The sequence below is a fragment of the Diabrotica virgifera genome, chromosome 2 (assembly GCF_917563875.1).
Source record: "Diabrotica virgifera virgifera chromosome 2, PGI_DIABVI_V3a".
Classification (NCBI taxonomy): domain Eukaryota; kingdom Metazoa; phylum Arthropoda; class Insecta; order Coleoptera; family Chrysomelidae; genus Diabrotica; species Diabrotica virgifera.
This window is the reverse complement of record NC_065444.1, coordinates 194,662,061-194,677,203: the sequence shown is the minus strand read 5'-3', so window position 1 is coordinate 194,677,203 and position 15,143 is coordinate 194,662,061. Positions and strand designations below refer to the sequence as shown.

The 15,143-nt window shown below is 31.1% G+C and overlaps 1 protein-coding gene across 1 annotated transcript in view; it reads left to right on the top strand.

Moving 5' to 3' along the window:
- Window positions 1-14,772, top strand: part of LOC114340217 (methionine--tRNA ligase, mitochondrial) — a 145,003-nt gene extending 130,231 nt beyond the window's left edge. The window contains exon 7 of the mRNA XM_028290937.2: window positions 14,265-14,772. Coding sequence (XP_028146738.1) covers window positions 14,265-14,665 — 401 coding nt within the window. The 3' untranslated portion in view covers window positions 14,666-14,772. The remainder of the gene's footprint in view (window positions 1-14,264) is intronic.
- The last annotated feature ends 371 nt before the right edge of the window (window positions 14,773-15,143 follow it).

The following is a 15,143-nucleotide window of genomic DNA, read 5'->3' as shown; positions in this document are numbered from 1 at the left end:
TGTCGTTCGGCAGTTGCTAATAAACATAATTTAGAATATTTACTCCATCAGAACGACATCAGTATAGCTCTATTATCTGAAACCTGGTTCAAACCGGGAAAATATTATAATTTTAAAGAATTTAATTGTTTTCGAGCTGACCGCCTTGATGGATATGGCGGATGTGCCATCCTTTTGAAATCTAACATAAAATGTGAAGAAATAATTTTTCCAAATACGTATTCGTTTACATATAAGTGTATTTCCATTAAAATTTCACCTTTCAGAAAACCTTTACATATAATTTCTTTATATAATGAACCCAATAATAAAGTTTCAATTCAACAATGGATAAATTTTTTAGAAAATATATCAAAACCATTTATAATAGGAGGCGATTTTAACGCACACAATTTGGCGTGGGGTTGCGAAGTTGATGATAGATTAGGTAAAGATCTTCTAGATGCTATAGAATATTGTAATTTAGAATATTTAAACGATGGGTCTCCCACTCTCGCTATTTCCAAAAAACCTTCTGCTGTAGACTTAACCATTTGTTCCCGAGATATTGCTTCTTATTTCCATTGGAATACTCTACTAGAACCTCATGGATCTGACCATGTGCCAATCATTATTTCATCACAAAGTTTCTCCGCAACAGAAGCCACATCCAGTAGAAAACATAGAATATTGAACCTTAGCAGAGCCAATTGGATGACTTATGCCAGTACTTTGGAAGCAATGGAAGTTCCATTAATCTACGAAGAATTGTTAACACATATAAACCAGGCAGCCAACATCGCTATTCCAAAATATTCCTCCATTAACGAAAAAAACAGAAGCCATATTCCGAAACCATGGTGGAATAATCAGTGTCAACTAGCAGCTGAAAGTAGAAAACATGCGTTCATTAATTATAAACAGAATCCAACGCTGCAAAATTTAATAGAGTATAAACGACTTGACGCTGTTGCAAAGAAAATCTTCAAACAGAAAAAAAAGACGAATTGGATTGATGTTTGCGAAAGACTAAACTCAAGAACACCATTAAAAGATGTCTGGCGAAAAGTTAATTGTTTTAAAAACCGCAAACAAGCCAACAGAGTACCTATTGATCCAGAAGATACATGGTTGCAAGATTTCCACAGAAAAATTGCTCCGGCATGGGTTCCAAATGACGACACCGTACAAGAAGATATTCAAACAGTATCCAGACAAAACCACAATTTTGACGAAAATTTTCATCTATGGGAATTGCATCGAGCCCTTGAACAAAGAAATAATACTTCTCCAGGTATAGACAATGTGTCATATTCGCTGTTGTACAACTTACCGATCGAACATAAAATTTCACTACTAAACATTTTCAACAATATTTGGACAAATAAGATACCAGTACCAAATAGTTGGAAAGAATACCTGATAATTCCTATTAAAAAACCTGGCAAACCAGACCGTGATCCAAATTCTTACCGACCTATCTCCTTGTCTTCATGTCTTTTAAAAACATTCGAAAGAATAATTAAAAATAGATTTGAACATTGGTTAGAACACGATGGTATACTTCCAAGATCCCAATATGGTTTTCGCAAGTCTAGGTCTACTCAAGATGCAACTGCAGCTCTAGTTACGTCAATTCAACTTAACTTTACAAGAAATAAGTCTACAGCAGCTGCGTTCCTTGACATTTCCGCTGCTTTTGATAATGTTAATTTAGACATTCTTTACAAAAAAATGTTGTATATTGGAATCCCTAATTCATTTGCTCTCTTTTTAAAATCTTTATATTCCAACAGATTAACTTATTTAAAAATTAATAATGATGAATTTTCATATCCTCGACTAACTAATATTGGATTGCCACAGGGGAGTATTTTAAGCCCGATTTTATACATCCTGTACAACATAGATCTTGAAGTTAGTATACCCAACAATACAAAAATTCTTCAATATGCTGATGATGTTGTTTTATATACAGAAGGAAAATTGTTAAGTAGATGTGAGGATAATTTAAAAGTCTCATTAGAAATCGTAAATCAGTGCTACGAAGAAGTAGGATTATCAATTTCTGACACGAAAACTGAGGTGTGTTACTTTACAAAAAAGCGTAGAGTTCCACAAGGCAATCTTAACGTTGGAAAATTTAATTTTCCAATTAAAAGCTGTGTTAAGTATCTTGGTACCTATCTAGACAGGAAATTGTCTTGGAAAGATCACATTCATCATATTGTTAAAAAATCAGAAAACTCAATAAATATTTTAAGAGCTTTCTGTAAAACAAATTGGGGAGCAGACCCAAATATTGCTTTGATGTTTTACCGTAACATGATCAGACCCATTCTCGACTATAGCTGTCATTTATTTGGATCAGCGACCAATACACTTCTAAATAAACTTGAAATTCAAAAAAATAAATGCTTAAGATTATGCCTAGGTTATTTAAAATCCACTCCAGTCCAAATAATGGAAAATGAAGCAGTGGAACCTCCATTGCATTTACGCCGCCAATTTCTCAGTGATAAATTTACAACTCGAATTCTGTCCAAAAAATGTAAATACCTTCAAGATCTACATGAGCTATCAGTTTTAGACCTCACTCATAGGTACTGGAGAACTAAAAAATCTATACCTTTGGTAGAAAGTTATCTAAGTACGGTAAAGTACAGTGAAGTTATCTATAAAAGCCAAATTCCGCCTTACTACAGTGCAATGACAAAAACATTATTTTCTAACAAGGTTAAAACATGTTATTTAAGCTCACATTTACCGCCAAATATGTTTGATATACTTATTAGAGAAAAATGGTCAAATTTTCAGTACATATTTACCGATGGGTCAAAAGACGCAAATGGAACGGGCTGTGCAGTATTCCACGAAAATACAAATTACCATCATCAATATAGCCTACCTATTGAATGCTCAATATACACAGCAGAAATGATAGCAGTAATGTTTGCTGTTCAGTATGTACTACTGAATCCAACTAGCAATTATGTTATATTTACTGACAGTAAAAGCGTGGTGGACAGATTAAGTAACATTCAAACAGTCAAACACATAAACCACATTGAATTGAATATACTTAAAACTCTGTTTGAAATTACACAATTAGGAGTAAATGTAACAATTGCTTGGATTAAGGGTCATTCGGGAATAAAAGGCAATGAAATAGTTGACAATTTTGCTAAATCAGCTTATGTAATCGGAGAAAAAATAAACAAAAATTTAATTCCAGCTTCAGATATTGATACTTTTAGCAGACAAAAACTTAAAAATAATTGGCAATTGCATTACAGAGAATGTAATACTGGCTCAAATTTTGCTCATTGTAACCCTAGGATATTCTCAAAAAGATGGTTTTATACAGAATATAACAGACATTTTATAAAGACCATTAATCGGCTGAGAGCCAATCATGCTCTTACGCCATATTACATGCATAGAATCGGCTTGTCAGATACTCCCAATTGTACTTGTGGCAAAATCGGAGATCTAACACATGTCATATTAGAATGTCATTTAAACATAAATAACATAAACGACCTTTATAAAGAATTAAAAGATTTAAAATGTTTTTTCCCAATAAACCTTAATACTTTAATATTTACAAATGATATGGAAATTCTTCATCTCATTTATAAACATGTTAAATTATGTAAATACAAGTTGTAAACTTAATATAATAGGCATAATTTGTTAATGTGGTTTGAAAAAATTAAAAAAATATATATATATAAAAAAAACACATAATAAAATAATAACAAAAAAAATAATAAATAAAAAAAAAGAAAAAAAAATAGAAACAAACATAAAAAAAATAGAAACAAACATAAATAAAAAAAGAAAAGAAAAAATAGAAACAAACATAAAAAAAAAGAAGTGTTTCGCACAAATTAAAATATATTTTATATTTAAAAAACAGTAAAATAATTAAAAAAAAAAACAAAATAAAAAAAGCTACACAATGTACCAATGTATCTATAAAAATAATATTGTAGAATGTACTTATGTTTATAAGAAATTTATGACTATGAATCTGCAATCAATCACAAACAAGTCTGGCTAATTGGCTCTGCCAAAGCCATTTTTCAAAAAAAAAAAAAAAAATAATATATCCCAAAAAAAAAGTCCATCGATGTTAAGCCAGGTGATCTAGGGGGTCAATTGACAGCACCACCCCTACCTATCCACTTTCCGGGAAATTTTCTGTCTGAATATTCTCTAACATTACGCGTGTAACGTGCTGGATCACCGTCTAGCTGCAGAAACATTGTCCTTCTAATATTTAAAGGGATATTTTGCAAAAGTATCAAAAAGTCTCTTCGTAGAAATCTTAAAAACTTCTGTCCATTTAAATGGCCATTAAAAAATACGGTCCTATCACATGTTCTCCTATTATTCCACCATATACATTAAGGGACCATCGGTTTTGTCGATCAATATTTATGTTGATTTTCCGTATTATAATAGTGAAAGTTATGTCGATTCACGAGTCCGTTATTATGAAAAGTAGACTCATCAGTGAACAAAAATTTTATCAAAAAAATGTTGATCTGCTCCCGTTTTGTCTAGAAACCATAAACAAAACTCTAACCTACCTACGTTCAAAATCAGTTCCATAGAAATGCTGATGCATTTGAGTATGGTATGGGTGATATTTATATTTTTTAAGAATTCTGCTTATACTAGTTTGGCTTACTTCAATCTCCCTGGCCATCGTCCTTGTACTTGTATTTGGATTTTCAATAACTGATTGAATAACTTATAATTCGGTATTTTCATCTTCAGTTATGGGATTTATCAATTTTCGTTTAGTACTCGTATAAACAACACTGCCAGTTTCACGAAACCTTGTTAAGACTCTTTCAAATACTTCTTTACGAGGATGACGTTTTAAGGGGAAATCTCTCAGCATATACTCTTGATGGACTTGATGCTAACAAACTGTTTTGATCACATTCACCCAGTATTAAAATCATATTTACTCGGTCTTCAATTGAAAGCAATACAGTTAATAGTTTGACTATTAGTTTGACAGCTAGGTACCTTTTGTTTTTTCATGGTATTTTTTATAATGTATAATGAGCTATGTAATTAACGACATTTAATGTTCCAGGTAACATAATGCAAATATATCTGAAGATACTAGATATTAATATAATATTTTATAATAGCTTGATTATAATAATTGTTACAGCATTTAAATACAGGGTGTTTTGTTTAAATTAGAGTAGAACTTTATGTAATAAAGTGTAAAATAAAGTGTATTTAATTAATTTCAAGAATAGTGCATTTTCAAAAGAACGCAAATAAATCGAAAATTATCAAAGATAGGTATAGGGATTGTTTAATAAAGTAATATTATTTTTTTGATTAGAATTCAAAATTAATGTAAAATACAGGGTGTCCCATTTAAGATAAGAAAGTAATTATACAAAATATTGTACAGCACTGACACTTCAGATTTCGAACACTCTGTAGATTAGTTTCAAATGGTAATTATTCTGATGTAAAGCATGAACAGTTGACAATTAACTGACAAAAAGACGTTAATTAAAATTCATGCGATAATGTGTAATTAATTAATTTCGCGAATAGTACATTTTCAGAAAAACCCAGATAAATCGAAACCTGTCAAAAATAGATATAGGTAATGTTGGATAAAGTAACATTATTTTGTTCAGTAGAATTCAAAATTCAAGTGAAATATAGGTTGTTCCATTTAAAAATATATAACTTTATATCATTACGCTAAATTGGGACACCCTGTATATATTTCACAAATTTTAATTTGTAGCCGGTACTGACCTACGTATTCCTACGGAAGGAATTATTAATATCTTTAGCTGTTTCCCCGGTAGGCTCCGTCCCGTTGAGCGTGGCTCACCCTGTATAAGAAACAGTTTACAATTCTATATACCCTCCATTTTACAAAAATGGAGGGGAATAAATACCCCCCTCTCGAAGATGAAAAAAATACATTCAAAATAAGACCGGAATTGGATAAAATGACTAATTCTAAACAACTTTTCTTCTATAGAGTTTTCTCATTAAGTCAATACTTTTCGAGTTATTTTCGAGTGAATATGTTCATGTTTAACAAAATAAAACATGTTTTTGGACGGTTTTTCGGAGATAACTAAAAAAGTAAGTAATTTAGCGAAAAAAATTTTCTTAGCAAAAATATAGCCCATCAAAAATTGAAAAAAAAAAGGTGTATACATGAGGTCTGTAGACCCGTAGAAGCAGAGTTGCAGCTAATGAAAAGTAGGTTCTTATTCGTCAAATTTAAAATCGAATAATTCAATGTGAAATAACCCAAAAACGGAGCACTTTTAGGGGAAAATTCATTTTAACTTTTTTAAAGTGTTTAAAAAAAGGTTTATTTTTGTTTTTAAAGAAAACTTGTTGTATTAAAAGTAAGTGAATTACGCTCCAAATATTGTTGGTCCCTTTTATTTTTTGGTAAGAAAATCGCGAAAATCACCCTCTAATTTGCATCACATATACGTTTTAACATTACCATTTCACAAGTTACTTTGTCTATGTATTATTTATATGATCTGTAAGTTTCATCGGTTCAAAGTGCTTCGTTTTGAAAAAGCTGTAGTTAAAATGGCTTGAACGAGTAACTAATTACGAGTTTAGGCAAATTTTGAACAGCCATAGCATAACCAATTTTTGTCTAACAAAAAAACAAAAAATCAAAAATATTCAAAAAAGCAAAACGTACATTTTATTAAACTTTGAGTTTTTTGGTATTCCTAATTGTTTTTAAGTAAATTCCATAAACAATTACGATTTTTTTCAAAATAAAAAAAAATGTTTTATTTTAAACCCAATTTTTTTCAAAACTGGGCACTTTGAACCAATGAAACTTATAGATAATATAAATAATACATAAGTAAAGTAACTTGTATAGCGGTAACGATTAATTTTATTTGAGAAGCTAATTAAGGGGTGATTTTCGCCATTTTTTACCCAAAAATAAAAGGGACCAACAATATTTTGAGCGTAACTCACTTACTTTTAATGTTAGAAGTTTTTTTAAAAAACCAAAAAAAACCTTTTTTAAACACTTTAAAAAAGTTGTAACGAATTTTCCCCGAAAAGTGCTCCGTTTTTTGGTTATTTCACATTGAAATATTCGATTTGGAATTTAACGAAGAAGAATCTTTTTTTCAATTTTTATAAGCTATATTTTTACTAAGAATATTTTTTTCGCTAAAATACTTACTTTTTGAGTTATCTCCGAAAAACCGTGTAAAAACATTTTTTTTTGATTAAAAATGAACACATTCACTCGCAAATAACTCAAAAAGTATTGACTTAGTAAAAAAACTCTATAGAACAAAAGTTACTTAGAATTAGTTAGTCATTTTATCCAATTCCGGACTTATTTTGAACGTATATTTTTTCACCCCCGAGAAAAAATTTTTCACCCCGTATTTTCCAATTTTTGTAAAATGGAGGGGATGTAGAATTGTAAACTTTTTCTTATATAATAATAGACAATTTCAACTACCTATTGCCAAATTTTTTGTCTTTAACTTTCAAGCATTTTTGAGACTGGATTATTAAATTGTGAGGTATTCTAGTACTAAAAGGTAATCTTGCTTTAAGACGGTAGGATGCACCGTTTTCTAGAAATATAGATTTACACACATAGATAGAACTATGTTCCAGAGGAGTGGTGATAGCACTACATGTGAATATCCCTTCATAATCATGCCTTTAACCGAAAGGTCTTCTACATTTATGCGTATTGATCTATTGGAGAGCATTCCGATTATCCATTCGCCAACAATAAGAGAGACATTCCTGACATTGAGCCGTTAGGTGATGGTAGGGAATGTGGTTGTGTCAAACGCTCCCTTAATGTTTATGAATATACCTAGGGTAGATTCTGTATTAACAGCGATCTTTTAATTTTTATCACTACTTGATGCAGTGCAGAATCGGTAGATTTTTCAGAAGTATATACATGCTAATTTGGGTTATGAGCCAGACCTTCATCCCGTATGTACCTCTCGCATAGCCTTTCCATCGGTTTCAAGAGAAGAGATGTTAGGAGCTGGAGCACATAAACCGAAGTGCAAGAATCGAAAAACCCAATACAGTATTTCATCGAGAAGGACCAAACTTACTACTGGCATTTGCAGACGATATCAATCTAATAGGTAACACACGATTAAGGATGAAGGAGACTTTCGTGAGGTTCGAGAACGAAGCAGAGAAGATGGAGCTCCAAATCAACGAAGACAAGACGAAATATATGTATATGAGCCGCAATCACCAAAGCAGAGACAGAACCGGTCAGAACATCACCATCGATGACTTTAACTTTGAGCGCGTTAGAGAATTCAAGTATCTTGGAACAACAATAACTGAAGACAATAACGGATCACAAGAAATAAACAACAGGATACAGGCCGGCAACACAAGTCTTTTTGCCCTCTTTTACCATTAAATTGCACAATAATTCTTATATTATTTGCACGAATCTGCCGCACATAGGTTCATAGGTACATGTGAAGATACGTTATGCATTTATTAATTGGTAATTAACATAACAAAAGACCTCAAAATATTTCCTAAAAAATATTTTTTCTTCCTTTTCAACGCCGGTATTAACTTTTTGAAAAATTAAAGACAGAACCGGTCAGAACATCACCATCGATGACTTTAACTTTGAGCGCGTTAGAGAATTCAAGTATCTTGGAACAGCAATAACTGAAGACAATAACGGATCACAAGAAATAAACAACAGGATACAGGCCGGCAACAGAAGTCTTTTTGCCCTCTTTTACCATTAAATTGCACAATAATTCTTATATTATTTGCACGAATCTGCCGCACATAGGTTCATAGGTACATGTGAAGATACGCTATGCATTTATTAATTGGTAATTAACATAACAAAAGACCTCAAAATATTTCCTAAAAAATATTTTTTCTTCCTTTTCAACGCCGGTATTAACTTTTTGAAAAATTAATGTATACAGGGTGAAAGAATTGGTAAAAAACAACATGTTTTTACATAAAAATCAGGAAAAACACAGTTTCTGGTAAATCGATTCTTCCGGTTCAATACCTTAAATATCACAAAGAACGGTCTTAAATATCGGTCTCAAATATCACAAAGAGAACTTATATGCCAAATTTGGTTAAAATCGGACTTTTCGTTCAAAAGTTATCGTGCTATTAGTCACATATGTATAGTCGCCATTTTGAATGCCCGCCATTTTTGTAAAAGGTAAAATATGAGATGGCCTTATATTTAAATTTGAACCTTGATGTGTGTAGTATATGTGGTCCAAATTATATACTTCTACCATTAAATGCACAATAATTCTTATAATATTTGCACGAGTCTGCCACAAATAGGTACATGTGAAGATACCTTATGCATTTATTAAATGGTAATTAACATAACTAAAAAGTTCAAAATATTTTCGGGTAATATATCACAAGAGAGTGAGAATAGATTGAAAATAATGCGACAGTTTTTCGAAAATTTGTTGTCTGGCAATAGACACGAGAGCCCGCAGGGCTCGAGTGGCTATTGCTCAATGACAACAAATTTGAGTAAAGATGAAGCATTATTTTCTTATTTATTCTTACTGTCGTGTGATATTCGTAAGATTATTTTTTAATACGTATATTGTGGATATTTTCTTAAATGTGACAGTTGTCAAAACTAGGAAACTGGTTGCCATTAAACAGAAACAATCTACTTAACAAAATTCTATTGGTAATTTTCTACAGTAGCTAATTCTCAGTATAATTTTAATCTGATTGGACAGAATTAAACACGTGATCAAATATCTTACTATACGATTGGAAGTTAAAATCATTAAAAAATAATCTATAAAATATTTTTGCGCTCTGTTCAATTGCGGTATTACCTTTTTGAAAAGATAATGTATACAGAGGAAAAAAAAATTAAAAAAAACATATTTTTACATAAAGAACCAGTAAAAGCAAAACTTCTGGAAAATCGATTCTTCTGGTTCACCACATCCATATTGTACATCGAAAAAAGAACCTATATACCAAATTTGGTTGAACTCTGACTTTTCGTTCAAAAGTTATGGTACTATTAAACACATTATGTAAACCGCCATTTTGAATGTCCGCCATTTTTGTAAAAGGCAAAATCTGAGATGGCCTCATATCTAAATTTGAACCTTTATATGTGTAGTATATGTGTCCAAATTATATGCTTGTATCATTAAATGTGCAATTGTTTCATATATCGGCCGCACTACAATGGTTTTGTCAATACGTATATTCTCTATTACAAGTGGTGAATTATTGGGAATTTTTTGATCATTGTCTTTTCGTTTTCTTTTAGTTAAGTTTATACCACCGTATAACTAATTTTTAAATCGTTCAATAATTTACTGACGATCTTTCATGTAATATCATCGTAATCATAATTTCATCCTGAATTTTTTTTATATTTTTTTAAACCTTTTTTAAAATCTATTACTAAGGTTAATGAACAACCCAATCCTCTTAATTCAATAATCAAACAGAACCCCGTTTGATAATTCTGTTTCTGGAAAATTAACCCTGATAATTTCAGAAGGACTTTACTAATTAAAAAAGTTTAGTTCCGTCCCTCAGGTATGTCTACGGTCCTCTTTCTTTTGCGCCCTCCTTATTTTCACTTGGAATTTCCTCTGGGTCATTTGGAGTGTCAAATTTAATTGGTCCGTGTAATTGAATAACAGCATTCTTTTTTCACTAATATCATGAGCGAAGAACTTCCCAAATTGGATTTTCCAATATCGAACACGACATAAAATTTTTCTAGAATTTGGAAGTTGACAACTGAATTAAAATGCAATTGATTTCTGTAAAAGCTTATAAAACCAGAAAATCTTCAAATCTCACCAGGGTCAGAAATTTTTCATTTATTATAAATTAATAAATGAAAATAATGATGAACACGCTGCTGATATGAGCACATTGTAGAAATGTTAGGGTATAGAAAGTCTAATGCTCACAATCTTATTGAAGGTTTTTATTAAAACAGTTTTCAGGCGACCGGTATCGGCGTTTAAAGTTTATACGCCATCATCAGGCCTTTTAAGAAACCGAATAAGATATCAGTACAAGAAAATTACAGTGTACAATTCAGTTTCTTAAAAGGCCTGATGATGGCATATAAACTGTAAACGCCGAAACCGGTCACCTGAAAACTGTTTTAATAAAAACCTTCAATAAGATTGTGAGCATTAGACTTTCTATACCCTAACATTTCTAAATGAAAATAGTTTCTGTCCTTGTGGGATTGGTACTCACCGGAGGGACCGCAGACGTTCGGATACAATTAGCGTCTCTTTGCAAAGACAATGACGTCGACTTTGCAAAGTAACAAGACACTTACTCAACACACACACTACACATGACACTAGGTACCTAACTGTAAAAATTTACCGTACCTACCATGCCAATGGCCATTAGTTGTTATAGTCCAGTCGGGTTAGACGAATAACAGGCCTAACCTTGCATTAGGAGCTGCCCCAAATTTTATTTTTCTAATCTTTAGGGAGGGTCAATATTAGTATAAATTTAAAATCTCGACTGAATTTCACCGTTGCGTTAGCCGCCATCTTGATTTTAAACGAGAACCGTTTTTGCTCAATATCTCCGCCATTTTCAATTTTTTGACAAAAAGTGTACAAACTGAAATTGTTGAAAATACGATTTTCTATAATTTCATTTATTATAATTTTTTTCGTGCGGTCGACATTTTCCGAGTTATGAGGGGAAAATAGTGACAGTTGGAGCATAATTATGGAATTATTGAATTATCTCGTTTATTATTAGCTTTACAACAAATATGTACCTGCACAAAAATGAAGAGAATTAAATTCTATACAATTTTTATCTCTTTCATTTTTTTGCTAAAATTAATATTTAAGGTAGTACGTATGCGGTAATGGCGCGAGCGTAAGACCGGATTGATTTTATAGCAATTGTTTTTGTTCAATATCTACGCCATTTTTAACTAAAATTGTTCAAAATATAATTTCCTACAATTTCTTTTTAACAATTTTTTTCATGCGGTTGATATTTTCCGAGTTACATGGGAAAATAGTAAAAAGTGGTGGGGGGAGCATAATTATTGAATTGAATTTTGTATCCGAGCTGCCCCAAATTTTATAATTGTATCCTTTAGGAGAGATCAATAGTAGTGTAAATTTAAAATCTCGACTGAATTCCGCGGTTGCATTAGCCGCCATATTGATTTTAAATGAGAACTGTTGTTGCTTAATATCTCCGCCATTTTCAACTTTTCGACATAAATGGTGGGAAAGAAAATTGTTGCAAATGCAATTTCCTACAATTTCTTTGGCACAATTTTTTTATACGATCAATATTCTCCGAGTTAAGGGGGAAAATAATGGAAGCGGAGGGGAAGCATAATTTTTGAATTGTCTCATTTATTATTAACTTTACGACATAATTGTACATAAACAAAAATAAAGAGAATTATATTTTATACAATTTTTGAAACTTCCAATGAAACATCAACCAAACTAAGTATATAAAAGACATAAAAAGACATTATATACATTAAGTTCACTTAATTTTATTAACTAGCTGGTTTTATTGGTTGAATTTGTCTGTCGATATTTTAAGTTTTATGTCAGCTAATATATCGTGATGTTCCAACAATGTTTTTTTTTTTTTAATTTTGGACCCTGTTGGGGGAATTTTCCCATTTCCCCCTTGTAGACCCGCCACTGGTTCTCTCGAAAAATTGTAGTAAATCGTAATTGCAACAATTTCAGTTCTTACACTTTTTGTCGAAAAGTTGAAAATGGCGGAGATATTGAACAAAAACAATTGCTACAAAATCAATCAGGTCTTACGCTCGCACTTTTACCACATACGTACTACCTTAAATATTGATTTTATCAAAAAAATGAACGGCATCAAAATTGTACAAAATTTAATTCTCTTCATTTTTGTATAGGTAAATATTTGTTGTAAAACTAATAATAAACGAGATAATTCAATAATTCAATAATTATGCTACAACTGTCACTATTTTCCCCCCATAACTCGGAAAATATCGACCGCACGAAAAAATTATAATAAATGAAATTATAGAAAATCGCATTTCCAACAATTTCAGTTTCTACACTTTTTGTCAAAAAATTGAAAATGGCGGAGATATTGAGCAAAAACGGTTCTCGTTTAAAATCAAGATGGCGGCTAACGCAACGGTGGAATTCAGTCGAGATTTTTAATTTATACTAATATTGACCCTCCCTAAAGATTAGAAAAATAAAATTTGGGGCAGCTCCTAATGCAAGGTCAAATGCTATCCCGACTGGGCTATCAAGGCATTAGCTAAATAAAAAAAAATGTGTATGTCGTAAAATTAAGTAATACGATTAGTGCAGTCACTGACGGTTTTCACCTCCGATTTCGTTGAACCCCATCGATTTTCATGAAAAATCAGTATTTAGAAGATATATCAAGAAACAAAGGTGACATAGTGCCAACTTGCGCTTTTTCCCTGGGGGTGGATACCACCCCTTCTCGAGGGTGGAAATTATTTTAATGAAAATATCTCCATAAATCGATAAAAGAAGTAATTCTAAGTAAAATTTGTTATATAAGGTTATTCAAATAAATTAATAGTTTTTGAGTTATTCAAGATCAAAGATTTTGATTTTTCGTGAAAATAATGCATGTTTTCAAGCGGTTTTTCATCAATAAATCAAAGATGGTAAGTTTTTTCAAAAGAGTTATTATTGCCAAAAATAAAGCTAATAAAAAATAAACTTACTATTTGAAAAACCTTTTAATGTTAAATCAACGTGAGTTATAGGTAACTGAATGCGTATTGTTTTTCGGTGAGTACTCAAATATAAGTATTTAAACTTAAATTAGTCATGATTTGATATCATACAGTCATGATGTAAACAAGTCAGATTCGAGCTCAATGGTACTTAGAGCATGAAACATTGGATATTTTAAACATCAATGTTTAAGTTCACATTTTATTTCTATGTTCCTATGACGGATCAATTGTAAAGGGTTTTTACCAAAATATTTTTTACTTTGGTGGTTAGCATGTTACGATTAATGTAAACACTGATGATGATCGATCAACCGATTGAAAACTAGTTCTGTTCTGTGATGTAGCCCTGTATAGGGATTTTAACAAATATACCTTTTATAAAGGATTTTATGGTTTTTTCTTTTTTCTCACTTTTTCTACAATATATTATTAATCTTCTTTTTTTTTGTTTCAGATATTTGTCAAATTCATTATGAAAACTTTAATTACTATAAAGCCATAGATTCTATCATTGCTACACTTCATACTGCAAATCTTTTCTTTGAAACGCTTAAACCGTGGGAGCTCAAGAAAAACCAGGAAACTCAAGATACTCTAAATGTAGTTATTCACCTGGCTTTGGAAACTCTAAGGGTTTCTGGTATTCTTCTACAACCTATAGTTCCTAATTTATCTAAAGTCTTGTTAGACAAGATCTGCGCGAAGGAGAATGAAAGATATTTTGAAAATCTTCAATGTTTTTCATGGGACAACAAAGAATTTGAAGATAAAGTGTTACATCCAGAGAAAGTAGTTTTGTTCAAAAGGATAATTACTGAGGAGGATAAAAAAGTTAAAGGGAGGAGACAAAGTTAATGAAATTTTGATATGTTCTTAATATAAAGCGCGTTTGTAGATGTTTATAATATTCTTTTGTATTTTTTAGGTTTGTTTATAAAATTAAATACATGTTTTATATACAAGATCTCTCATTTTATTTACCTATATTATTTGTTATTTTTTATTTTAATTTTGACAATCTATGAAATTAACCAAGAGTATTTCAAAATACGTTTTATAAACACCAGTCAAAAAGGCTATCAACGTAGACTAGTCCAAATAAAGAACAAAAAATCAAATCGACTATATCTCGTGCGGAAAAGATGAAAAACCTCATTTATCGCTATCCATAAAAAAAGATCACTAACCGCATGCAGCAAACAAAATCCTGCTATGTATAATCAATATTAAAGGCTAAATAAGTTTTATGCATTCGTACTAGGAAAAGGAACATGTGAGCAGATATTGAACACAAGACACATAGTAGAAAAAGCGTGGGAACAATATACCAATG